The sequence below is a fragment of the Cariama cristata genome, unplaced genomic scaffold (genome assembly GCF_000690535.1).
Source record: "Cariama cristata isolate BGI_N322 unplaced genomic scaffold, ASM69053v1 scaffold40024, whole genome shotgun sequence".
Classification (NCBI taxonomy): domain Eukaryota; kingdom Metazoa; phylum Chordata; class Aves; order Cariamiformes; family Cariamidae; genus Cariama; species Cariama cristata.
Genome location: NW_009613117.1, coordinates 294 through 28,215, shown reverse-complemented (window position 1 = coordinate 28,215; position 27,922 = coordinate 294). Strand labels below are relative to the sequence as shown.

General features: G+C 45.1%; 1 protein-coding gene across 1 annotated transcript in view; it reads left to right on the top strand.

The window, feature by feature from the left end:
- Positions 1-26,733, top strand: part of LOC104160687 (latrophilin-3-like) — a 53,154-nt gene extending 26,421 nt beyond the window's left edge. The window contains exons 6-13 of the mRNA XM_009698879.1: positions 1,065-1,248; positions 2,057-2,179; positions 4,215-4,423; positions 5,124-5,300; positions 16,606-16,815; positions 17,550-17,770; positions 25,175-25,241; positions 26,638-26,733. Of these exons, the coding sequence (XP_009697181.1) occupies positions 1,065-1,248; positions 2,057-2,179; positions 4,215-4,423; positions 5,124-5,300; positions 16,606-16,815; positions 17,550-17,770; positions 25,175-25,241; positions 26,638-26,733 (1,287 nt within the window). The remainder of the gene's footprint in view (positions 1-1,064; positions 1,249-2,056; positions 2,180-4,214; positions 4,424-5,123; positions 5,301-16,605; positions 16,816-17,549; positions 17,771-25,174; positions 25,242-26,637) is intronic.
- The last annotated feature ends 1,189 nt before the right edge of the window (positions 26,734-27,922 follow it).

Here is a 27,922-nt window from a genome sequence, read left to right as displayed (position 1 = left end):
ATTAAGAACAGCAACTTTATCTCAAAGGGAAGGTTGGTTTCTGCAGTCAGCATTAACTAGCAGTGGAGCTGTTTCTTTGTGGGGCAGGCCTGTCTGGTGGCTGGATGCTAACCAGCAGAAGAAAGCAGGATCAAAGTACCTTTTTTTTTCCCTTTTCCCCTGCACAATCAGTTCTACCAACTGGTATAGCTGTTCTCATTAAAAAACGTTAGCTAGAAGGTGGTTGAGTCAGCTCTGGTTAGTAGCTAAGCGGGGGTTTTAGGTTGAGCAAAACCTTTGGGTTGGGTGGGCTCTACTGCTGTAATTTTGCAATCATGAGGCCAGCGCGGTTTCGTGTGATCCTGGATGTGCATCCAGATGAAACCCGTGGGAAGTTCTCCATGGGAGAGATCTTTGTGCCTGGCAGCCCAAGGCAGAAGGTGCACCGCAGGAGGGACCGAAGTTGTTACCAGAGGGCTGACTCCTTCCCGAACGGAGCGATTTGAAATGTGGTGTCTTAACTAAATCTCTACAGGCACCTGCTGCTTCTCTGGATGAAGTGGTGTAACTCAACTATCTCTGTGTCTTCATGACTGCCTGCCAGAGGTTCTGTGGTGGGAAACACTCTAAGGAGCGTGGCCCTTGCAGATACTGAACACATTCCTTGGGTGCCCCAGCCCTACTCTTGAATTCTGGTGCTGCAGGTAGCAGCAACTTGCTTCACAGATGGGTTTTGAAATCTATTTTCCTGCATGTTTCCTTAACAATTTCCTCATCTCCCCTCCACCCCTCCCCAACCCTGAGTTCCTTCTTACTCCAAGCCCAGAGCTGCTGATCACGGAAGCAGAAAAACACTATTCCCAGCTTGCATTTAGAATAAAATCAACATTTCCTCCCTCTCCCGTCCAAGGGGATAAATGATGCCTAGCTCCATTGCAGGCTACCCTAATGGGTGGGGAAATAAGATGTTGTCCTCTCCCTGTAAAGTGATGTGTGTGGAGGATGGGACTGAGCGTATGTCAGAGGTCTCAATGGTGCTTCACATTCACTAGAGCCCTTTCTCACTCCATCCTTCTCCCTTGCAGGCCATGGTGGAGACGGTGAACAATCTCCTGCAGCCACAAGCTCTAAATGCGTGGAGGGACCTGAACGCAAGTGAACAGCAGCGCACGGCCACCAAGTTACTCGACACCGTGGAGGACAGTGCCTTCGTGCTGGCTGATAACCTGCTGAAGACAGACGTTGTCCGGGAAAACACTGACAACATCCGTAAGGGACAGATCCCATAAATACCGAGAGCAGCTGAAGGGAAAGTAAAGGCTGGGAAGCCTGGCTTTGGTCTTGGCCCCAAGATTAACTGGAGAGCAATTTGTCAGATATGTCTTGGCCCTTTTTCTGAAGGACTTAAAAGTCATTCCAAAAGAGCCTAAAGGAATAAGGCAGCTCTCTACCCTTGAAATCCCATGGAAAATGAGCACCTAACCTGCCTTTATTACTGCTGGCTTTGAGGGCAGTCTGCGCTAGAGCAATGAGAGCACTGCTTCAGAGGGAGATTGTTCATCGTAACGCAATTGTGTTTCATTTCATACAAATTTGTGTCTTTATTTGGCTGATGGTTGATTTTAATTAAAAAACAAGCATGATGGAAAGCACCAGCACTCCCACTGTGCATATGTAAAATGAGAACAACTCTTCTTTCTATTTCTATGAATACAGATCCCAAGCACTGATAACATTTACAGAAAGTACCAATCGCCAGTGGCAAAGAACTAGCGTTTTCAGATTTTCATTTTAACCATTGTCCTTAATATCCTGAGGTTCTTGTTTACAAGAACTGGTTGTCTTTTGTCTTCCACAGAGAGTAGAATTTATTTGCCTTTTTTTTTTTTTTTTAAATTAAATTTAAAACTTCTTCAGGGCAAAGATTTAAAAAGAAATAGGAGGCCAAACAGAGTCTAGCGTGAAACATTGTAAGATGATTCCTCTGCTCTCGGATGCTTTTTTGTAGCTTTGAAGTATCGCATCGAAGATTATTTCAGTAGAGATTTTTCTTACTGTCGGTCTCTCTTGCAAACAGAGCTGGAAGTTGCAAGACTGAGCACAGATGGGAATCTGGAAGATCTGAAGTTTCCCCAGAACATGGGCCACGGGAGTGCCATTCAGCTGTCAGCAAATACCTTGAAACAAAATGGTCGAAACGGTAGGTCCAGCACGCCACGCCAGCCTCATGAATCAGTCATGCTTTAAGCATTGTTTTGTGTTTAACAAGTTGTAAGTATAGTATTAATCGCTATGTTAATATTTAAATTAACGGTAGCATCAATTGCTCATGCCCTTGACTGCAGCTGAGTCGGCTGACTGGGAATGTATTATATTGCTGAGTGATTCACAGCCTTCAAAAGTATTGCGTACTGGTAAAAATGCATCAGATCCTTAAATGATGTGGCTGTTGGGGCACAGCACCGAGTCCCGAGAAATGCTTTTAACTGCTGTTGTCTGCAGTAGGAGGCTTCAGATGGGAAAAGAGGCTTGTTTGAGTAAACTGCTTCACAGTGGGGCACTATACAAATATCTGAAAAGGGAGAGGGAAGAAAGAATAGTAGCAAATATTAATAATGAGCCAACATGGCAGAAAAGGTTGATTAACTGTTATGAGTCTAAATCTTCAGTGCCTTTCTCTGTGAAGCTTATGAACCTCCTGATATAGCATAAATTAAAGATGATGTTATAGGTGAATGGTCTTCATGCTGCCGAGCCGTTTATTTGCAGAGCAGGAATTTGAGCAGACACCTTTGTTGATCTCAGCAGCCCTGCTATAGACCAACTTCAGACTCCTGGGCTTTCTACTAATGGGCCTAACGTGCTCCTATTTCTGAGTTCCTTTAAAATTTAACCTGTGTACAGGGGGCGAGCACTCTAGTACAGACTTTGATCACTGCAGGTGAAACATGGAGTGATAGGGCAGTATTACAGCCAGACCAGATGTGTGATGTGTTAAAACTGCAAAAAATTTCTGACAACTGTTGAAAGAAGTTTGGTCTGATGGTTCGGGAAGAAAGTTTTGCCATTGGCTTCTTTGATGGGCTTTGGTACCTTCGCCTGTAGGATTTGAAGATAAGTATTTCTTTTCAAGACAGTGTAAAACCCAAGATGCGTAGCAAAACTCCAGTGGGGCAGGAGTTTCACTCCACTAGCAGGCTTTGGAGATTTGTGGGGAAAGAGAAACTGTGTTGGCAGCAAGGAAGGGGAAGTCTGTATTTCTGAGCATGGTATCACTGCAGTTCTGGTCAAATCAGGAGAGCCCCATCAATTTACACCAGCTTGGCACCCACCTAGAGGTCACCAAAGAGCTGGAAATGAAATTGTCGTAGAAGGATTTAGGTTGGGAGTGAGTTTTGGAGTCATCAGTGCTTCACCTTCCTCAGAAGCTGGGGTGATTCCTATAGAAACAAAAAAAAATGCCTCCCCACAACTAATACATATGAAGGCAAACTAATCACATTCAATTCTTATTTATAGCCTCTGAAATAATGTGCAAAACAGAAGGCAAACTAGATGGTTTCAGTTAAAAACAGTTGGCTGGTAGCCTGGGTTTTCTGCAGGCTCCGTAATGGTGGTTTTTTGGTGGAAGAGGAGATGTCTGATTGGCCAATTAAGAAAAGAAATACATTTTCAATGAAATTTCTGGAATTTTGTTTGACCCTTCATGTGAGATTGGAATTGTGTTGGAAAGTTTTGGATTCCTTCTCCCAGATTTATCCCCACACTTTTCAGAGGTAGTCTTTATTAATGGACTAAATTATAGTTTTATACTGCATCTGTGCGACAGGCCAGGATGGAACATGTTTCCCAAGCATAGCCTGGAGATAAAGTGTTATGTCAGGTGGGAACTGGGCCACCTGGCCTCTTCTCTCTGGAGCCAGTTACACCCACTGATGCCAAAAATAAGCCCACCTTCTCTCTCTGTCTTCTACCAATCTGTTTGCTTATAAAAGTTTGTTTTGAGAGAGGCAACTCTGCCCTTCTCATCCATGGACCACTTGTTGCACCTCGTGGTGCTCATTGAGATTGGCAGGAGGAGGTGAGTTTTCATGTGCCACATCTTGGTCCTTTCACATTGTCTCAGAGAAGTTTTAAAGTTGGTTCAGGGAAGAGATTTGTCATCTAAAAAAAAAACCAAAACCCACAACCCCTGTGCGCTAACCTGTATATCTAACCTCTTACTGCTCTTCTAGGTGAAATCAGGGTGGCTTTTGTGCTGTACAACAACCTGGGCGCCTATCTCTCCACGGAGAATGCCAGCATGAAGTTGGGAACAGAAGCAATGTCGACTAATCACTCTGTCATTGTCAACTCCCCTGTCATCACGGCAGCAATAAACAAAGAGTTTAGCAATAAGGTTTACCTGGCTGATCCCGTGGTGTTTACTGTCAAGCACATCAAGGTGAGGGAGTTTGAAAAGTGCTTCTTTTTTTTTTTTTTTCCAATTTCTGAAACAAAGTGATGCAAAAGTTGGCTGATGTGAGGCCCCCAGCAGTCCTTGATTAGATTTTGAATTATACATTTGTTCCTTTGCACTTTTCTGTTATTTATGGAGAATGTCTCTTTTACGTTGCATTAATAAAAGTAAAGAAAGAGTCTCCCTTGAGCTGATGCCCATTGCTCAGTAGCTGACACCCGTCATTCTGTAATTAAAAACTACCAATATATTAGAATAGACCATAATATTATTTTATCATGGTGGCAGGGAATATTAGAGGAAAGTGGAATTACAGTGAAAGAGGACAGCTAGTCCTCCTGTTAGCCAAGCACAGTCATTGCAAAAGTTGATTGCTTAAAGCAATTAATTTCTCTGCTCTGCAATGCAAATGAAGCAATCTGGTTTTGAAGAGCTGGATTTAGTCTGTGGCTGAAATTAATCAAGAACAAAGAACTAAGTTTGCATTAGCAAAGAGAGCAGCAACAATCTAACTTTCTCTGGTATGGGCAAGTAATACTTGACGTATGAACCACTGCTGATTGTTTATCCAAAATTAAAGGGTGAGTGTTACAAAGTGCCTCGGGGGAAAATGAAAAAAAAAAGTGATTTACAAATCTCTGAAACCCTGTCATTTTTATTGCATTTATTCATTTCTTCCCTGCAGCAGTCAGAAGAAAATTTCAATCCAAACTGTTCATTCTGGAGCTATACAAAGCGTACAATGACAGGGTATTGGTCCACCCAGGGATGTCGCCTCCTGACAACTAACAAGACGCACACCACATGCTCCTGCAATCACCTAACCAACTTTGCGGTCCTGATGGCGCATGTGGAAGTTAAGGTAGGCGTTGCAGATTCACGGGCTGCCAAGGCACTGGGCAGGAAAAGGGGCCGAGGTGACGCCATTTTCTTACTGCAAGTGGAGCTAAGCCACGAAATTACTGTGTGACAGTAACTCTCATGGTACAAACCATCTGGTGGAAATCTTCCTTCTGCTGTGTGGTGAAACAGGAGATAGTTGCACCAATGCAAAGGCTGTCTTGGGCTCCTGGCATGGGCAGCTCTGAGCTGAGGATGATGAGTGAGCGGAATTAGCTGTTGCCACATCTTTTGCTTACTGGTGCAGAACATCTCCTGGCTGGGTCCTTGCTGGTGGGAGCCTTGCTGTGCCGCTGGGGAGTAGTGAGCATCCTAGGTGGTGGGACAGAAGGACCTCGTAGGGTGCAAGTTGTGTGTCCTGCTTGCAGCAGCTGCAGATACACTGCCGTACGTGTTTGTGTGAGGGGGGTGTGTGGAGCCAAAAGTGTTTGCCAGCTTCCAACTAGGGGAAAAATATACATTCTTTGTGTCTCACTACGTGACAGCGAGCTAGACCTAAAAGGGCAGCTCCTTATACCATCCTGCATAGACTGTACATCTACCCAAGGCCAGTACGTGATCAGCTGGTTCCCTTGCCTGTATTTAGGTCCATGGTGTAATTCTGGCTTCCCACATGACTATCCCCACTGGAGCTAGAGAAGTTACTCCTGAAAGCAGATGTTCCTCATGGCAGCAGTGGCTGGGGGACTGAAGTGCACGTTTAGGTTTTTATTCAAGACTGGGAGAATGGTTGAGATGATCTTCCATTTCCTGAGCTGTCTTGGCTGTCTTTGGTTGAGAACAGTCTCAGCTGCTATAGAAAGAAGAGGAGAAGACCTTGATGCCCACAAGATTTTGGCCTAGTGATTTTCTGTGTTGCGGTGTCTCCATTTCATGTCCCTGGCACTGCAGCAGAATCCACGGCTCTGAGCTAGATACGGATCTGGCATCTTCCATGCAGGCAGAATATTGCAGAGCCACTTCCATGGCTGCATAACCACAAAAGCTATTACAGTTTTAAAAGACTTTTTCTCAGTCTTCCAGTCTCACTCCTTTGTATATTTTTGTTTCACTTGATAATCTGAAGAGGAATGTGAAGAGCTGCAATAAAAATATGTATTAAAAGCACCATCATCCGTGACTAAAGCTCTGCAAAAAAAGAAATGGGAGCCTGGCAGTGCATTCGCCACAACAGCTGGGTCCAGCTGAGAGGAGCAGGATAGATCTGCTGCCGCTGCAAGATGACGTATCCATTGTATTCTGCAGGAGTCACTACCCGTCCAGGAGACAGGCCGTTAAATGGCTGTGGCATTATCCTGGGAGATGCCTGAAGAAATGGCCTATTCAGAGCACATGTTTGCAGGTTAATGGCATTCTGCACTCCAAGTCTTTTTTTGCGAGTTTCCAGCAACTGCTTGAATTTTCAAGAGATGTGTGTTTGGCTCGTTATCACCTGCCTGGAGTTAGCAGATACACCTGAGTCACTGAAGTCAGAGGTTGCACCTGGGAAATGCAGATAGCTTTCCACTCCACTGATGTGAATGAAGGTGATCCCTACTGCGTGGCGCAGATACAGTCTAGCGCCGAAACAGCCTCTTCCCAAACTGCAAGTAGGTCAGCTTTGTCTGCACAGCATTTCACCCAAACCTCATTAGACTGGTAGCACTGGTGTTATCTCATCTTGCAGAAGCAGAATGTGAGACCCTTTCTTGCCCATGCTCAGCCGGCAGGTTGGAAATAGCTACAACTGGAAGCTTCCCAAGTGCCAAGCCAGTGTGCTATTAGCCAGTGGGTGTTTCTGGGTGTTAACGAGTGCCTTCAAGACTTTCAGGTCATGTTTTTATTATTTGGCTGCAGCCAAAGTATCATTGCTGTAAAGGCCAAATTGGCTCCACTTTGTTGACTCTGATGCAACCTGGCATGTCCGCTTCAGCGATCATCCCGGTCTGAGAGTGAAGGGAGGGGCCTACGCTGCAAACATCTGCGATTCTTCCCTCCAACTGTTTGTCACCTTGCTCTTCTTGATGGCACCATCCCGCTCCGGTCTGTTGGTGGGGCTGGCCGTGTGGCCCTTGGCAAATCTGAGAGGTGGCTTGTATGACGTTCTTTATGCTGTTGCAATGAGTTGATTTTAAAGTCTTGATAGCAGGATACCTGCTGCTTTGGAAAGGTGGAGGTTTAAAAATAAATGTGAGGGTTTTGTTGTTCATTGACTCACATTCATCTGTTAGGCAGGATGTTTGAGCCATTTTGTTATCTCATGTCTTGTACAAAAAGGCATTCCTTGCCTCAGAGACCTTTTAGTCTTCGTAGAGGTGGAAGGATCCTTGGGGAAAGGATGTTGCATGCTTGTGCAAGACCTCTTACAGCAGTGTTCTGGGCAGTGACTAGGATCCCTAAAGAGGACTGTCATACACACAATAATTAATAGTATTCTGGGAGTTCTGCAACAGGAACAATTTTCTCCAGTAATTGAGATTTGTAGTCTACTGACTTCAGTTTGTCAGATTTTTGGATCCGTAGGGAGCGTCCTTTGGTGTCGTGAGTATCCACAGCACCCTACCTAATGAGACCGAACACTGGGCATCGTGGGGAGAGAACATTAGAGTCCTGCTCCTTAATCAAAAGCCAGCAACAATTTGACAAGTGTCACTTCTGGTCGTGAATGATCTCCCTCCCTGGTAGCATGGCAAAAGAACATGTTCTCTGGAGGAGACCTTGGTGGCTGCTCTGCGAGTTGCGGGCTGGGATTTAATTATTAGCAGAGCATATGTGGCAAGGCGGAGCTGGAAGGTAACGCCGCTGAGGAGATGATTGATGGCCGTCTGGCTCTCTAGCATGAAACAGCAATATGTCTTTGTCCGAAGGGGCAGAAAATTACATTGGCTGACCGCAGTGGCAGGGATTTATTGATGTGCTTCAAGAGTAGAAGTTGCTGGGATCAAGTCCAATCTTAATAGGATAGTACCCGATTAAGGGGAGGAGATTTTAATTTGAAGATGCTTTCTGCCTATTAAAATTAGTTGGGCCCAGAGTTTCTTACTCACCGATGTATTTCAGCGAGGTAGATAATGGTGCCCAAGACCAAGAGCCTGGTGTGCACATAGGCGGGATGCATAGCTGCTGGGACGAGCAATGGACCCGCACCCGTAGGTGCCCCTCTGGCTGCTGTCAGAGCCCCAGGAACATGGGCAGGGGACAGCAGGACCGTAAGGATCTGTGAGCTGGACTTCGCTGATGCATCCTCCTGGCAAGGGATGACCTTCCAGACCTGCAGCGTTCGTTGCCCTTTCGAAAAAAACAGGAAAAATGAGAAGCTTCCTTTGGAGAGAGATTTTAAGACTTGGAAACAAATCACTGTTTTCATCAGCTAAGAAATTCATTTGGCCTGTGTTATGGGAAAATTATTACAGTCTCATCGATATTTTGTTAAATTATGAGTTACGTTTAACATAGATGAGATCTATGTTAAATATCTAGCTATTGTTTGAATTGGTAGGATATTTGTTATGACCCTTGAATGCTATAAAAACATGGTGGTTTCCATGCCATGGGACAAAGCCCGTAGTTAAATAAGCCATTCTACCTGTGTAATTGCTGCAGAATTATTCAAAATTTACAAGCTGTTTTTCATACAAGCTTGTGCTTTGCGTCATATTAATTATAGCAGATGCATCTTAAATGTACCATGGGAAAAATATGCAGCCAGAAAACAAGTTCAGAGCTGGTGGGGAAATGCAATTGAAAAAACCACCCAAAACAGAATAAGCAAAGTTACCTTGGGGTAGATAAATATTGCTTATCAGTATGTAGGGAATGCCAGAGCTTACTCTTCTTTTAAAAACTAATAAATAAAAAAAAAACCACAAGAGAGAAAGAGGGGAAAAAAGGAAAGGTGTTTTAACTGTAGCAATTAATCGGAAGCTTTCAGATGTTATTCTATACCACAAACATGTTACACTGTGCTAATTATTTGGGGAATGGAAGCGTCAGGCAAGCTAAGGAGAGAAAGGAATAAAAATATATGAAGTCTAAATGGAATGCAGTGGTCCATTGCCTAAAGCAATACAGCCATTTCAGATATAAAGAGCAAGCTGAAGTTATTGCAGTGCTGGCTTATCCATATATTAGCACTTGCGGGATTGAACAGCAGTGAATGAAAGCAGAAGTGGGTGCAGGATTGCAAAAACACCCTAACTGCGGAATTAAATTACTGAAACCGCTATGTAATGAATTTTGCAAGACAAATCATTTTGTACTATCAAAGGGGTTAATTCTCAAAAAAAAAAGATACGTGACATTTCGCAAAAAGTAACTTATTCTAATATGTTGTTAAATAAGAACTGGTTTAGTTAAGCAGAAAAGTTATTAAATGGGCTTGTCTTCAATGAGATTATAAAATTCAAAATACAGCAGTATTTGAGCTTGTGTTAGGAACAGAAATTGATGACTTCGATGAACTCCAATAATAAGGAGTTTGATTATATCTCAGGGCAAATATACCAATTAGATCAAGTAATCTGTGCCTGCAGGGTCGATTCAGATTCGTACCTGTTAGCAGTCCTTGAGCTTTTTGTTTAGGTGGGCAGTAAGTTGCTCTGGGGAGTTCCTAGAGTTCCCCACCCTCCATTTGACACACGTTGGTTTGTGATGTTGAGCCCTAGTTGTGCCTTACTGCTTCTAGTTCTGCGGGGTTGGAGGTCTCGCTCATCCTTGTCTGTGCGTTCCCTGAGGCATTGACCCAGATCTTCTCATGTAGCCGGTTTTGGATGTCCAACCTGAAAACATCTAGAGTCTGGCTTCAGAAAGACGTACTCTGAGCCCTTGAATTTGCAATTTCTTAATTGGGCACTTACAGGTGTCAGAAATTTGAGCGCACAGCAGCTTATTAGCCATGTCTTGCTTTCCCCCGAGTCCAACAGCTTCCTATTTGATTACCATCGCCCTTCTTGACTCTCCGATCTGCAAGCCAGTTGCACAGTAAGGAGCTGTGCTGCAGAGCATCAGGACAGCGTCACCCCACAGGGTTTCCTGATCTTCTGTCCTAAAATGTACAATTCAAGTAGCTCTCATTGGCAAGCGCTAAGCTTTGCCCTGTTTCTTGCTACCCCTTTCCTTTCTGACTGAGAGCAGGGTGAACGTGAGGCCGGAGATGAAGGTAGTGGCCATGGTTTAGTGGAGCCATGACTCAACTGTCTCCTGGCATCAGGCTGGGTAAGACCATCGGTGCGACAGCAGAAGCTGATGATGCTGTGACCAGATTTTTTCCAGGAACTCAAATTATCAAGCTGGCAGCTTGACTGGTTAGAAGTCTACACTGGGTTTGGCACAGCCGCCGTAGTTCATTTCTCAGGTTGGAGATGCCTTATGAGTAAGCAGAGCTGTGCCGCTTTACTAAATCCAGCCAGCACAGCACAATGGATGCAGTTATTGTCCCAAGCCTCCCTTCCTCTCCACAACTGAATCTCACCTCAGCTGCATCTCAGTTGCAAGAGTGTTGGTGAGTACGATGGAAACGCTGGACTCTTGCCACACGCCTTATCCACAGTAACGTTTGTAACACATGGTGAGGTGAGGTCTGTACCCATTTCTCTGTGCACACCTGCCCACGTGTCGCTTTATTCTGGCCATGGAGGTCTTTACGGCTTGCACTGACTGCTGCTTCTGGCAGTCACTGGAAGGCTGTTGCATTTTGGGGAGAAATTTGTGGGAAATGGTTCTACTAAGAGGCCTTCATCTTATCAAGGAAGGTGGAAGAGGAGGAAGATGGTCTGTGTGGCCCATGCAGAATATGAAGGCAGCTTCGAGGACTAACCCAAGGAGAGGACGGGAGGCTAAACCATAATGCTTAGGGATCTGAGCCTTATTTTAAATGACCATTATCAGAAGACAGTGATGTTGCACAGGGGCTTCAAGTGGGAATTAAGCTCTCTTTATTCCTGGCTTAGGACCTGACAGTGCCTATGACAACATCGCCTTTGCAGAGCACAGAGGGGATATGTACCAGGTCCATGGGTGCTGTGTCCGCTGTGGAACAGAGCTGACTGCCTCCCTTGATGCATCCTTGAGGAAGAGGGAGAGGATGGGTGCTAAAGCAGTGGGATCCTCCCAGCACGTATCTCTCTTGGCCACAGAGAGGGGAAAACCCCTTGAAATCTCTCATACCTGCATAGCCATGGCAGGCAATGCCATTAGCCAGCCCAGATGTGCTGCGGGAGCCCTTGGGGTTTCCTCTCGGTCCATGTAGCCCAGCTGATGTTCTTGGCACATCTACAAGACCATTTGCTTCTTTGTACTTAACCATGAGGCATTACAGCCAGGTCATAGCAGTAATCCTCTCTCAACACCAGCGATGGGGAAAAAAGGGCAGAGGGAACCCACATGGCCCCAGATAGCTACAGATTCGAGGAGCAGCATCAGCAACTCGCAGGAGTTCAAACCTGTCCCACTTGGGTCTCTGCCCAACCCAGCACACTGCCAGCTCCCACCGGGCACCAAGCGGTCATATCTGAGCTAGTCGATGACACGGTGTTTTTATTTACTGCTTGCTTATTCCTCCACCCTCAAACATACTGCTCTTTCCATTCCTGGAGGGACAGATTAGGCAAAGGAATGTGTCCTTTGCTGCTGGCAGCTCAGTTTGGCTGCTGTTTTCTTCTACTGATGGTTTTAATAAGGGAGGAAATGACTGTTCATCTCAGGGAGAGCCATTCTGTCATAAGCTGACATTCCCTGGGATTTGTTTTTATTAGCTCAACTCTGGGATACGGGCACTGCCAGAGCTGCTCGTTGATTTTCCCAGCCTGGATAATATCTAAGCTGCCTGCTTACCCTGCTTTGGTTGCTACCAGGGCTCCTGTAACTCCTCCTGCACAGGTTTCCATCAGCGTTCTCCTCCTGCCACTCTTGGCCCCACCGGAGCAAAAGCAGAGCTTTATTCCAAAGCCAGGGAAATCTTCTTTCACTGAGCTTTGGCTCAGGCTCATGCCTAAATCGTAAATGTAAAATGTACTTAATATAGAAACTCTGTCAGTGAAGTGGATTATTTTATTTGTTTCAATTACTCGACAAATTGTTCCTGTGCTGAAAATAATCTGTGTCAACTTACCTGTAAAGCTGGCATAGCTTAGTGGTAACAAAGCTCAGTGGCTTGCACGCTGGGCCATGTAGCACCGGTCTTGATAGCCACAGTGCATTTGGGCAAGGAGATGGTTGATGAGAAGCTCAACATGACCCATGGCTCAACATGTGCGCTGGTAGCCCAGAAAGCCAACCATACCGTGGGCTGTGTCCCAAGCAGTGTGGCCAGCAGGTCGAGGGAGGGGATTCTGCCCCTCTGCTCCACTCTGGTGAGACCCCCCTGCAGTACTGCCTTCAGCTCTGGGGTCCTCAGCACAAGAAGGACATGGACCTGTTGGAGCGAGTCCAGAGGAGGCCACGGAGATGATCCGAGGGCTGGAGCACCTCTGCTGTGAGGACAGGCTGAGAGAGTTGGAGTTGTTCAGCCTGGAGAAGAGAAGGCTCTGGGCAGACCTTAGAGCAGCCTTCCAGTACCTAAAGGGGCCGACAAGAAAGCTGGGGAGGGACTTTTGACAAGGGCAGGGAGTGACAGGACAAGGGGCAATGGCCTTAAACTGGAAGAGGGAAGATTTAGGTGAGCTATTAGGAAGAAATTCTTCCCGGTGAGGGTGGTGAGGCAGTGGCAGAGGTTGCCCAGAGAAGCTGTGGCTGCCCCATCCCTGGAAGTGTTCAAGGCCAGGTTGGATGGGGCTGTGAGCAACCTGGTCTGGTGGAAGGTGTCCCTGCCTGTGGCAGGGGGGTTGGAACTGGATGAGCTTTAAGGTCCCTTTCAACCAAACCATTCTGTGATTCTATGATGCTGTCAGGAAATTGTCCCTTGAACAATTGTCTGGTATCTCCCATGGCCTCTTCTGGTTGCCCCTGTCTTTGGGGAGATTATCGAGGTGGTTTCAAATATATTTTGCATGCCTTGGGGACCCTGGGGCTTGCAGGGTGCTGGAAGGATATCGTTAGCACATACATCAAAGCTATTTGTTGACTCCTCAGTCAGGGAGTGCTTGAGCAGTGCTGAGTAGGGTAAAGAGAAGATCTGCTCCTCTCGCATGTCTCTGCAGTTGAGGGGCCAGACTCGGAGACTACAACCCGGGTACAAAATCTTGGTGTGCTGCTTATCATCCTTAACCCTGGAATGCCATATACCAACTGTGTAAACCAGGTACGTTGCTGCCTTGTTTGTCACGTAGAGATCAGGTGATGGCAAAGATAAACTCATGGTATTGAGCAGTGAATACCACGATTCCTCCTTTTCCCGTATTATTATGCTTTGTGGCCTGTGGCAACGCAGTATTTTACAAGCTGCAGTCTCCAGCAAAAGGCAGATTCCCTTTTGTTGGACTTGCTGGTGTAAAAGCTCTGGATGTGCCTGGCCTGGGGGCAGTTGGCGCTGCCATGGGAAGGATGCTAGTGTTTACCAACTCCTCCCTGACCCATCAGCTCTGCCATGGCACCTGAAGTTGGGCATCCCAAACAGGACGGAGCGCACCCAGCCTTGGAAATCCAGCCCAGTTGTTTCTTTACTAGAAAAGCTACAAATTCATATTTTTTTTCCCTTGAGGTGTTTTTAAATTGCTCTTGTTCCCAGTTTATTGTTATTATTCCTTTTTGTTTGTTCTTTTGTGAGTTTGTTGAGTTTGGGGAGGGAGGTTGTAATTACGAAGAAGTTGTTTTTATGGTTGTTTCCCAGCACTCCAGGGATGGGTGTTATGTACATAAAATCAGTATTATCATTACGATTAATATTAAAAAGAAGAGTAGTAAGAGTGATAATAATAATAAAGCAGTGAAGTCTGCATTTCTTGCTCAGCGTGGTGAACTTCGTGGGCAAGCAGCCCTTCCTTGAGGAAGACCATGAACCTAGATGGCAGGATCCCTCTCCAGGAGCAAAACCACCCCTAATTCCTGCATTGTGTCTTAAAGTCAGCAGAGTTATGGTTTCGAGATAAAGGTACAGAAGCTGAGACCTGTAAGATTCATCTCATGTAGGGGAAGAAGCCCTCGGAGAGCTTTCCATGTGCCGAGCTAATTTTGTCTTGGGATAGATGAATCTGTGCTGTTGGCCGTATCTGGATGGGATGGATGTATCTGGCCAAAGTCTGCCTGGATGCTTTCTCCTTGCATCCGCCTGTGTTAGCCTTGCCTTGCCCCACTCGCCCAGCCCAAGAGCTCTGGGTCACCTCAGCCTGGCAGGACGATCTAATCAGGTGAGTTGGTGGGGTTGTTCAGGGAGGTGTTCTCCTGCTGTTCCCCAACAGCCTCGGACGAAAGAAAGAATGATTTGCAAGGTGCAAGGTTTGCATTAACATGGTTTTGCGCTGAGTTAAGAGGGATGGATGAGCTGGAATGACACTGAGATAAAGCAATGCGCGGCTGGCAGGAAAAAGACGTGCGCTTCATCTTAGTTTTCTGGGTGCTGCTGGAGGAGCTGGCTGGAGTAGGCATTTCTGTCATGATCTACAGTAAGCACACAATGATTTCTTGCCTCTCCCTTGGACTTGTGACCCCTAGTTCCTTAGATATTGGAAGTACTCAGCAAGAGCTGCAAGAGAATTTGGGGAAAGGAGCCCTCATCTCTCCACCTCCAAGTCTCCCTGGAGAGAAGACTTCCAGTATGGAAGAGATGGAGCAGAAAGTGGCTCTCTCCATCTTTCATTATCATTTGATGCCTATCACTCATGCTGATAAAGCCAAAGAGCTGAAAGGTTTTGAGTTGTTTCTCATGGGTGCTGACATAGCAGAGTGTGTATCAGGAAAGGCCTGACATTTGATGTGGCTTTATCATTGGCAAGCAGGCAAAGAAAATGGATAAATTAATCACCTTTTCCCTCCATCTGTCATAAGCTTTTATCCCATGGGAAGGAAAATGTTTCCAGTTTGTCCTGGCTTTTTGAAGTGTGACGCTATTGTATTTGCCAGCCTGCATAATGCCTAAGTCATCAAAATGCCAAAAGTGGAGGAGAAGGTGAATACCACTTCTAACACAGCCTGATGGACCACAAAACTGGGTTTCAAGCATCTCTGGTCTTTTTGAAAAGCCCCTAGAGATTTCCAGCCAATCTTTCCCTCAGCTCATTGACTGTAACCACTTAGCCCCGAGCGGCCGTCTCGTGACTCACCACGTATTTCTCATTTCTTCTTTACATTGCACTAAGTAATGATACCTCTAATTTTACCGCATCTGGTGGAAACTTGGGGAATTATGGACGAGTTTTACAGCCTGAATAAGGAATAAGCTGGATGGGATACCATCAGTGTCAGGGTCCCAGCACCCCTCTTCTCTTTTTGGGAGGGATGTACAGTGTAAGCCCCAGAAAAATCCAGCAGTGGTTTTTATCAGCAAAGCCAAGGCTTGGCTATGCTGCTCCTTGCAAAACTTTGTTGCTGGATTGCCTGACTTTACCACTGCAATGGCCATGTTTGCATGGCTTTGGGGTAAAACCATGTTACAAATTCATCACAGGGTATCACTCACTTGCCAAGCTGTCTTAAAATCGCTGTTCTGTTACAGTTTAAAAGCAAATTCGTGTTAAAAGGTCTGTCTTTTTTTCTGCGTAGCGTTCCAGGGATCAGTCTGACCTCCCAGGAGTTTTAAAATATAGCTCCAGGGTTTGAAAAAAGAAAAATCAAACTTACTTTCTCCTTTCCCAGTGGAAAAAAAAAAATAAATCACAAGACGTTTAAGCAGTCTCTTTCTATCCAAAGCCTCCAAGCTCATACATCTCTGAGAACATTTAAAGAGAGTCTTTTTTCACTGTTGGTAAATGGTTGTAATGGACTTGTGGTTGTAATCTCCACGATGTTGTTAGTGTGAAACGTTTTTACACTTAAATCACAGTGTTCAACGGTTCTTTTTACTGTGTGTCTGCTCCTTTGCCACGTTCATGAAAGATGGAGCTGCACACAAGAATAGCTATGACATCTCGGTATTTTCAACAACGGCGTCATTGTTTTTAGGGTATTTTGGAGTCTGAGTCTGTTCAGGGCACCTGCAGTTTGCCAGACGCTTTGGAGTCTGTATTTCATGTCGCAGCTTTCTTGAGACCGGATTCAAGTCTAGGTTCGTTTAATCTTTTTGCTACTGGTCCCTTGCGCCACAGGTTTGTGAATGGATGCAAATATTTGGAGAAGGGTCTCAGACAACCTCACTGTGTGGCTGGGATGAAGTCGTGCAGCATGCGACTGATGATTTTGTTTGTTTGTTTTCTCTCCAGCACAGCGATGCAGTCCATGACCTGCTCCTGGACTTCATCACGTGGGTTGGCATCTTGCTGTCACTGGTCTGCCTCCTGATCTGCATCTTCACCTTCTGCTTCTTCCGTGGGCTGCAGAGCGACCGCAACACGATTCACAAGAACTTGTGCATCAGCCTCTTCGTGGCAGAACTCCTCTTCCTCATCGGCATCAACCGAACTGACCAGCCGGTAAGAAGCAAAGCCCTTTCTGTTCCCGCCACAGGCTCTCATCTCAGTGCGTATGGGACGTTTGGCCATGCAGTCAGATATGTTCCAGCGCTGCCTTAATTCCATGCATGAGCACTCATAGGGTTGGGCCCCTAGTTGTTCAGTTTGATTCAACTGGGAATCAAATTTCACAGAATTTCGCAGAAATTTGAGTCCAACCTTTGCCGTGACACCACCATGTCAACAAGACCATGGCACTAAGTGCCACCTCCAGCCTTTTCTTAAACACCTTCAGGGATGGGGCCTCCACCACCTCCCTGGGCAGCCCATTCCAATGCCTAACCACCCTTTCAGTGAAGAAATGCCTCCTCATTTCTAGCCTGAACTTCTCTTGCTGATACCTACTGTGATTTTAGAGGCTGTATGTGTGGTGTTTATAAGTAATGCCTGTGTGTATGTTCAATAAGCAGGTTGTAAAAATGCCCTTACACTATGTACGTCTTCATATGTTTATTTGCTAGATTGTGTAAATACCTACATTTGTATCTTTGAATAGAATTTATATACACAGGGAGGTGTCTGTTGTAAAATAGTTCATGCACATTTTCCAAGTGAAAAAAAAGGTCTTCCTTTGGAGAAGGGAAGATAAGAATTCCCTCATTCTTATTAAACCTCCCAGTAAGAGTAATCCTGACTGTTGCATTAATTCAGCGTGGTACAAACACCTTCCCTTGCTCTTTTCAATCCGCACGCAGATTGCCTGTGCCGTCTTTGCTGCCCTCCTGCACTTCTTCTTCCTGGCAGCTTTCACCTGGATGTTCTTGGAGGGGGTGCAGCTCTACATCATGCTGGTGGAAGTTTTTGAGAGCGAACACTCCCGGAGGAAGTACTTCTATTTGATCGGCTATGGCATGCCTGCACTGATTGTGGCTGTATCGGCAGCGGTGGACTACCGGAGCTATGGCACGGACAAAGTGTGAGTGGGGCTTGGCATTGCTTGGTCCTGGTCAAGAGGGATGGGAGCGGGGATGACAAAGGGAAGCGAAGAACCCAGAGACCTGGCAGGCAAAGGAAGCTTGTGCAGGCATTGCTCAGCCAGGAGGCATGCCTTGCCTTCTCTCTGTGTCTCCAGCACAGTCTGTGATGATACAGGACAAATTCCTCACGATGAAATTATTTGCAAAGGTATTTTCTTGGGGAAGTCGGGTGGGGCAAATTTTATCACATCCTTGCATAACATCAGCAGAGGTGGCTGTCCCAAGTCTCAATTTGGAACTGTATCAGCAAGGTCATCCTTCTTCTCTAACCAAAGAGTATTGCACATTTGGATGATGAGACACTGCTTTCTTCTTCCTCTTTTTTAAGTGTTCTATCGAATTAACAGAGCCTGCAAGCAAAATAGGTGGTGACTGTGGAGTGCATTAGACTCTTTGCAACTCAGAACAGCTACATCATTTATCATTATGAATATTCTTAAATGTTTTCAACATTGCTGAAGCTGGTATCAAAGCACAATTTAGATGATTGTGCAACACCGTCTAATGGAAAACAAAGGGAAAATCGAGCCTTTGATTTTCTTTGCCAGCTTTGTTACAACAGCACTAACAATGTGGTTTTATTGACTTTTTTTTTTTGCTTTCCCTTGTCAGACTGCCTTTCCCCTGTCATTTTAACTGAGTTAAGAGCTCGATCTGAAGGCATACATAGCAATGAGCTGGTGGCATTTTTAAAGCTCTTCTTTAGCGTAGGTCAGGTCAGGCTAGGCAGTAGTTGGTATGCTGTTAAATTCAACTGCAGAATTTTTGCCTGAAAGCTTATTGGTATATATGAACCTGATTCCTTGCGGAAGCAAATCTGTAGAGCAGTGGAGCTGCTCATGATCCATTACCATGCCAGCAGGTAGGCTTGGATCCCAGCTGGATATTTGCGTTGTGTTCCTCCCACGAGTAGGAGAATAGCAACCTGAATTTGTAAAAATGTCATACTTTCTGGAAAGAAAATGGCCCACACAGGTAAAGGTAGGAGGGAGTAAGTTTTCAAGGATCTCTACCGATTTATCCAAAGTAATTTGACCGACTAAGAAGGCCTACGGGGCAAAGAAAAAGTAACACAAGAGCTGATGACAGTTTTTGGAGAAGACTCTTTCTATCAGCTGCCACGTGCTTCCTGCCTCAACCAACTCTTCTGTTCACACCCCCTCTTGAGCGATATATAAGCCCCCATTGAATCAGGTATTGAAACATTCTGCCTTGTCCCATTAGACAAATTTATTCTTACTGCAGTGTTTCTATGGAGGACCTATCTCTTCACAGTGGCCTACATGGGGCACGTTGAACCTCAAGCATGCTACAGCCGAAGAGCCATGAGTCTGACTCCCTGGAAAGCCAGCTGAGATGTTCCTGCACATCTTCCATTGCTGGAGGTGTGTCCCTACCAGTCCGATTCGCGGTCTGGTGTTTTAGTGGCTGCCTCCCACGATCTTCACCCTTTGACTTCTGCAGCATTATGGTCACAGGGCTTGTAGCACCAGAGTGATCCTTTTGACTTCTCTCTCTGTATTTTGAGCTGCCTACCAAGAAAACCCAGCATTGCAGTTAGTTTGCGATGAAAGCTAGCACCAACTGCGTCCTCTTACTGTGCTCCATAAGTGTTGGGTGTTGAAAATGTCTTACTACATTCCCTCGTGGTAAAAGGACATCCCTAAGGCCAGGATATCACTTTGGACATGAGACAGTGGTTGATTTGCATCCACCTTCATCTTTGCAAAGTCCCTGACAATGCTCTGGAGGGACAACTAGAATACCAATGTAGGTGATGGGAGATCGCGACACGCAGCAGGTTGGCTGTAGAGAACATACGGCACCTAACCATAGCTCCCATAAAGCACCATGGCAGCTTTGCATTGCCAAAATGTTTCCACTTCTGTTAAATGAATATACGGACCTTTGGGAAGCGCAGCGAAATGAACATCTTCCACAGGTTACGCTACCTTTTCCCAGCAGGCCTTGGGTGCCCAAATGTTTCCATGGCATGGGAGGTACAGGCAGAAAGTTTGGCTGAAATTCACAGGAGGTGAGCAACTAAACTTTGCTATCTTTTTGTTGAGGAGGCAGCAGCTCTATGTCTGTGCCACTAAAATCTCTCTCCCTCCCCACAGCATAAAGTAGTATTTGTAATGATTAAACATGTATAGATAAAATTTTGCAAATAAATATTTACAGAGATTTGCAGAGCCTAAACTATTTATTTATAATCTCTAATTCCAGAGTGCACAATTTTATCACGTTCTCATAGTGGAAAATAAAAAACATACAATATGGTTTGTATAACTATCATGCTCCATCTGGTTGATGGATGATGATGTATTTTTCTGTATAATGTTATTAGAAGGGTAGAACTGATTAGAATTTGTAGTGAACTATATGCCAGGCATACATAATTTGATTGCAAGAAGTTGCTTGATTTTGCCAGGTTTTGTAAAACATCCTCTGGAATATATTACTTGCCTCCCTCCATTATTTATTGCATTTGTTTAAGCAGGACTTATGGAGCTGTTAGCGTTATTTGTTTTTTGCCTGGCATTTGGTGCCACCATTCATACATCTCAGAATGATTTGCTTAGACACCCAATGTAGGGTTTCTTGATTTCATTTTCCTTTCTAAATCCAACCCTCCTGTAGCACACGTCCAGATTACATAGCCAGGAACAGGCAGCTGTTCCTCTCTCTGTTTCTTTGCACATCACTTGCTGCTTGTGATTTTCTGAAGCGTCCCATGTCCTAGCATTCATATTGGCATTTTGGAGTAACTGCCCAGTAAAGATACTCTTGTACACTTGATTATTTTGAGGATTGGAATTAATCCTTTTCCTTTTACTACTTTTTTCGTTTAAGAGCAGTTCAAACCACTCGCATTAGGAGATTAATTTGCATTTACAACCAAGATTCCGTTAAAAGACGATCCCATTCAGGCCAGCAGAGACTGTTCGTGTGAGCAAGCTGAGCCGTGTTTGGCCGTTCTCCCCAAATAAATCAGACATGTTACATCTCACCTTGTTCTGATTGTAATTTGTAAAGTAAAGGTGAGAAGCAGGAAGCCCCACTGCAGACAGTGTTGTGCCCCAACATTGCCAAAGCAATTCTGGCGATGTTTACGTGAACTTCCAAGAGACCATTTCTTACGGGCCAAGTCTCCAGCTGCTGAGTCCTAAATGGCCACGTCTCAAGTTTTGCTGCAAAAAAAAAAAAGGCACTGTGATTGCACTTTTAAAAGTTACATCATCTGCCTTGTCCTGTGTGTTAGCCAAATCCATCCATCTCCTGGCCGGGTCCGATGTCGAGCCTCATGGTGGGCAATGTTGTGAAATGCAGAGGGAAAATAGAATTTGCAGTTGTTGTTTGCGTTTGAAAATAAATTATGTCTAAAATTCAGTAAAAGCTGGATTAAGACTTTAGCAGCCTCCCTTTGAGGGGACTCACTCAAGTAGCAGGCTGTCCAAAATCGACAGCAAGAAGCCATTCCCTATTCCCATACTGTCCTGGGTCTCATATCAATGCCTCTTACAAATCTCAGAGGAAAGCGGCTATGCTTTGAATGGTTCAATGTGTTTTAGAAAATGGACTTGTAGGTATATTCATCTACTGGTGATCAAATTCATCGTGATAGGAATCTCTCTATTGTTTCTCCCTCTTGCTCTCCCCTTTTTGGTATGCTGTAAAGCAGGATATACATGGTAAAAAAATCCAGCTGTCAGAAAGCAAAATGAAAGCCTGGTGTATGTACAGAGCCTCCAAGTCCATCAGCCAGCCGCCGACATTTTATGCATGTTAATGTCGCTTGGAAAATAGCTTCTAACAATACAGTCTGTCTTGGGTGGCTCCACGGAGCTTGTTTTATTTTCAACATTCGTGCCGGGTGTTTGGAGGAGGAAGCATGAGCAATGTGAACGCTGGACTGCGTTAAGGAGAACCGATATTGCACCCTTGAAAGGCATGTCTTGTGCGTGCATATCCCATTACCGCACCCGGACAAGGAGCCATGTGAAACAAACGGCTGAGCTTCCACGAAAAACATGATATGTTCAGGACTCTTCGAATTTTATGGTCCAATGGCAGCTAATGATTGTTTATTGGTTATATTTAATGCCCACCAGGGATAGTTTAGTATTTGATTTCTCTTCATGCAGAAAATAGAGTAAACTCTTTGTAGTCTTTATTACTTGGGAAAAGCTTTAGGTGAACATAGCGACTTGTCGCTGTGGGAAAGGAGGAAATTAAAAAGTAAAGGAAAGGAGCACCAAGGAGCTTGTTACGAGCGCTGAATATGCTGGTGTGACTCTTGGAAGAAGCAATGGGCTTTTGAGCAGCATCCCCTGCATCCGCAGATTTTCAGATAATCCTCTCTGCCTTATACTGAGCCCCGAAGCAGCTCGTTTGCTTAACGGCAGCGAAGTTGAAACTTGTAGTGCGGCAAGTCCGTGTTCCGGGTGCAGCTGCACATGGGGGGTCAGAAGTAACTCGGCAGCCCAAGATTAGCAACTTTGGGAAATGAAGTTGCCTGATTGCTTCCTTGTTTTGAGGAGCTCATTTATGCAGCTCATTGTGCGTGTGGGTTTTTTGTCTTTTAAGGGAAGAAAAGCTCAGTGTGGGACTTGTCTGATTAGCAATTTACAGCTCCTCAACGCAATTGGCGGGATGCCTGTGTTTTGATGTTTTGGGCTTAATTTGCATTTTTAATGAGGTATGACTTAAAGTTGCGTCTGTTCCTGATGACCACAGGAAAAAAAAAAAACACACCACCTGCTTTTTTAAGTCCCTCTGCAGATTAGAGGCAGTCCTACAGCTTTCTGTTTAGTTGCCCAAGACCGAGTGTCATACATGCTTTCTCTGAAAGGTGATTTTTCTACTCCAAACACATAAAAAATGACATCACGTTCTTTAAAGCAGGCAGAGAGGCGATAAAAAGCCTTCTCTGATTGTCACAAGCTATACTCTTGCTTGGATAAAGCCACCTCTCATTGGAAGGGGACCCTTTTGCTCCATGCATGTCCCCAACTTATCCCGAGGGCAGGACCTGGCTCCTCGGCTGTTTCCCATCCACAGTATCCATCTCTTGTTACCGGATTGTGCTCCACAACCGAAGAGACAGATTGGTTTAGGGGAACGGGGTGGAAAATTTCATCCATTTGGCTGACTGGAAAGGAAACCAGATGCTTTGCGCTTCTTTGCTCAGCCCGGCACGGCTTTTCCCTCGTGCTGTATTTCAGCTTTCACTGATTTTCCCCATGTCCCAGTCTCGATGCATTCAAAAACAGCTGCATCAGATGTGACCATATGGCTGGCCATCATGCTTTAAGGAGTAAAGAGAGGGTTTATGTCTTTCCTCTTCCCTGGGCTTTCCAAGAGTGGGCATGCTCTTTGTGCTGAAGGAAAACCAAGTTGCTTGGCAATTAAAATACACTGTGCTCCTGACTCCTGTGCAGCAGGGGCTGGGGGATGTTTTGAATGTTAAACTGGCAAAAAAGTTCAAAATATTTTAATTAAAAAAAACCCCACCAACAACCCTCTGAGTCCTCTCCCACACACCAGGACCCTTGTTATCAGTAGAAAAAAGTGGTGGGGCTGCGTAGTCCCTGATTTATATGTGGCAGCTGAGACATAAGCCCTGGTTACGCTTTTTTCCTGTGGGATGGGGTAGGTTTAAAGTCTGAAATGCCATGTAATGTGTGAGCTCCTGCTATGTGGATGTCTTTTTTCAGGGATGGGGGGAGGACTTTTTACAGGGACTTCATTATCTTTGAAACCTCTATTCCTCTGTCAAATCTAGTTGCAATTGGGCGACATTTCAGATGTTATTATGGGTGCTACACAGATGTCAGGATCACATAAACCCTTTCCTATAGGAAATCAGACTCAAATAGTTTCTAGTCACTCATGTTGGTCCATTACCAGCTGCATCTAAATCACCTTGAACTTCAGCAGCCGCAGAGGAAACAAGATTTCCCTGCAATCGCTCTGAAAAGCCTCTGTTTGCCTCGCATTAAGATTTTGGTGCCGTCACATGAAGATTTTGGATGAACAGCTGCAGAGGCAGTTCAGGAGTGAGGGTCATGGAAATGACAGTATTTTATTTTGTGACAAATAACGGTACAACCGTATATATATCAATATATCTTCAACACTGACGAGACCTGAAATTTATATGGTCAGGGAGGGAAGTGAGAAGCTTTCTCTACATTTTTGCATTTATTCATATCTTGGCTTCTCCCAGTTGTAGAGGTTCAGGGCATGTTTTATTCTCTGGGCAGGCAGTTTCTGCTGATCTCTTCCATGGGGCTGCTGGCACAGACCTTTCTACCTGTTGCAAAGTCCATTGGAAGGGGAAAAAAAACCACACAGCACGTGCACTAGAGCTGTCGTTTGTGAGAACTGCTATCTCTTCCATCATGATAAATTCATATATACAGCTCCTGTCCCTTGCCCAATTATGAAATTCCATCAGATATTTAGTATGAGAGTGGTTTTATGCTTTCTTAGTCCTCTGTGTATAAACGGAGCTGTGATTTGCAGCGTTGCAAACATGACAAGATATTATTATTTTAAACATCATGCGAAACTTTCTCGGAATTTATATTCATCTGTCGTGTAACCAGTCACTTCCATTTTATCTTCCTGTCGCCTGGAATGAACTAGGAATGGAAATGTAATTTCCCAAGGGCCTTAAAAAATGTGGGGAGTATTAAATGCGGTCGAAATTAAGCGATTAATAATTTAGTTTTAGGCCATGAATCAACTTCATGTGATAGCGCAGACCATATGCAACCCTCGAAACATTAGCGGAAACAAAACACTCCAGAGGTTCAGGGAAAGAAAACGCTCTAAAGGGGAAGTTGCTGAACCTAATTAAACCTCAGCCTTCTGTTATCCAAATCGTGCTTCCTATTTGCACCAAATTTGCTCTAATCTGCTTGCCGGAGAGATGCCATCTCACTTGACAGTTGACAGACAGCTTGCGTTGCATCAGAGCCGGAGAGGGAAGAGGAGCTCAAAGCAAAGAAGAAGCTCCATGGGTGCTCATTGGACCCCTTCCTTAAAAAAAAAACAGTTTTAAGGATTTTTTCCAACAGATGCAGAAAGCTTTAACAACTAGGCCTTGTGCCATTTTCTCCCTGCTTCCTCCAAAGGTAATTATCTTACTCCATCAATAGCGCTGTCAGAAATTGGGCACATAATTCAGCATTTAAATGAACAAGCAATGTAATATTTCCTGTCTCCCATCGGCGTGTTTTGCAGCTCACATTCTTCTCTGTCACTCGCTCACTCTTGATGTATGTCCTGGGTGCAGTCCTTGAATGCCTTCTCTCCCCTGTGTTTCATTACAGATGTTGGCTCCGACTTGACACCTACTTCATTTGGAGCTTTATAGGACCGGCGACCTTGATAATTATGGTAAGAACTCCTAATTAACTACTCCATCTCTCAGGTCAAGAAATAAAACTTTTGCTGTCCCTTTACTCTTTATCTTTAATTTACACAGATTAATTTGAGAAAGGCATGTTCTTCTCTGACCCCACCTGGCACAAGCAATTAGACCCTCATTAGGAGAGGCTCTTGGCGTTGCAAAATACTTGATCAAAATGGGCCAGGGAGCTTCGGAGTAGGCGCTTGCAGAGTTTGGTTTCTACCATCGGATGTTTAGAAGTGCCAGACTCTATTTCGATGCCACTCAGTACCCCACTCACCCCCTTTTGAATTCCAGAGCGAAGCTTTGCATCGGTCATGCAAAAAAGGGGAATCTGGGATGGGGGGAGTGAAATAAAGACCAAACTGGAAGAGAGTTTTGATGGAGGTTTTTCTTCCCCAGCAGAAGCTGAAGCTTGTGTGACTTCACGGTTAGCACATTGCCAGCGTATCAGCTAACACAGCAACAAGGTAGAGAACCCAACTTGAGAGGCAGCTGGAGTTTTCTTCTACCTTAATCGCTACAATATGGCTTAAATAAACCATCCTTTGTTTTGAATAGACTACAGTTTGGCTAACACAGTGAACCAGGCACTCTCACTTCAATGCAGACATTGTCCCTGCTTCTCCTGCAACTGGGGGCTGTTTCAGCAGCCCGCCACATCTGGGGGTGGGGGGCCACCGCCAGCTACAACTCTTGGGTTTTTTTCCCCTTAAGCAATTCATTCATAAAAAGGTATCTTCCCTTTTTGATTATGTCTCCAACCCCAGCCTGGGCTTTTGGAGGAACTCCTTTCTAGGAATTGGCAGCCTCGATAACACTGAGGCATTGAAACACCATCACATCTTTTACAGAACAAATCAAACTCTTTTTCCTTTTTATTTTTCAACTTTGCATTGTGCTAAGCATCTTCAGCAGCTGTGATTTCCCTGCCCATCTCCCTCATATTTAAAAGATACATTCACAGCAAAAGATGCTTTTTTGCTTCCATTACAACGGGGCCAGCTAAGCAAGGTGCTTGGACTGACTTTTCACATCTGTACACCTCTCAGACACAGAAGAGCCGTTACAGCAAATACTTTCAATTTTTCATAACATCACTTGAAGCACTACAGTTGATGTTGGAACCAGCCCTGTATCAATAACATAAGCAGTACCACGGCTTTGGTAACACTGTGGCATCCCCAGTCCTGCAGTCTACAGGCCAGCTCACCTTATAAAACGCTTGGCAATTTGCTGTGCTTCAGTTGCTATAAAACCATCACAAGAGCTAATTTCCTACAGCAACGCATCTGTTACAGAGAAGCAGCTGACTTTCTCCCCATCACATCGGGTCATGTCATGTAACCCTTTTTTTTTTTTTTTCTTCCCCCCCCATGACAGCTTAATGTCATCTTCCTTGGGATTGCACTCTATAAAATGTTCCATCATACTGCCATACTGAAACCCGAATCTGGATGTCTTGACAATATCAAGTAAGTGGTTGGTTTTTTTTTCTTTCTCTCCACCTGTTTCTATCTTTTGCTGTTTATACCCCCCCGTTCCAACCAACTCTGCTGGCAACTGTGGTAACCGGGGGCAATATATTGCATTATGGCACTGCGGAGTGGTTTCTAATACATACCAACAAGTGGCTGATGATGAAACACTGACTTTTATTGGGATTTGGTTGGCAGTGGTGGCATTTTCCAGTTAATTTTGTATGAAGGAAGCAGAGCTGTGTTTGCTGTCCTTGAAGCAGGTAACCTCCTAGTCCCTCTATGTAAAAGGAAAATCATGCCCGACAGTTACTGGCTAATTATTGCAGTCTCTACAGGGAAGGTGTTGAAATTGTTGATCATTACTACTTCTCTGTGCTCTGAGGGCGGCAGCCTTACTTCTTTTCTGTTTGTTTTGGCCCCTGACAGATTTAATGACCCAAATTCTCCCCAGAATCTGATTAGTTTCAGCAAAGTTACCAGGGATTTACCTGGGGGTGGCCACATCAGAGGATATGTTTGCCAGCCAAGGCATGTTTTGCCCTTGGACTCAGTTAGTATCTGAGCCTGGGCATCTTAGAGTCCAGCAAGCTGCTTCGTTAGATTGATAGAGTATTAGTCTCTGTCAGTGCCTGTTTATTCAAGTACCTCTGGCTTTAATTACTTGCTTCAAAAATACAAGTGGGATTTCAGGTGCAGCACGTGATAAGATGGGGAGCCTGCTAATTAGTAAAACCATCTAACGAACTTGAGGAGGAGGCAATTGTTGGGAGTCAGCACTTTGCTCCTTGCCCAGGAAAGGAGAGCGTTGTGCGGCACGGCTGGAAGTTGGCTCTCCCCTCTCTTCCGTAGTGGGAGCGGGAGAAGAGGCACGAGCTCGTTAGGAGATGACTGAATTGCACAGTTGCACAGCAGTTCTCTGCAAGATTGCTCTTACCGCTGAGCCGCTCTCGCAGATGCGGCTTTAATTTAAACTAGGTCTGGTCTCCTCTTGAAACTTCCCCAGTGGGTAAGGCTTGCAATGCTGCTGGCGTGCCACAACATGGCATGGTCCTTTGGGTGAAGTTTGAGTTTCTTAGGCGCGGTTTCTTCTTTGAGGGTTGGGAGGAGAGGGGACCGCAGCCTGTACAAATACAGGAGACCCCAGCGAGCCTGGGGACCCGCAGGGTGCTCGTTCGCCCTGTCTATCC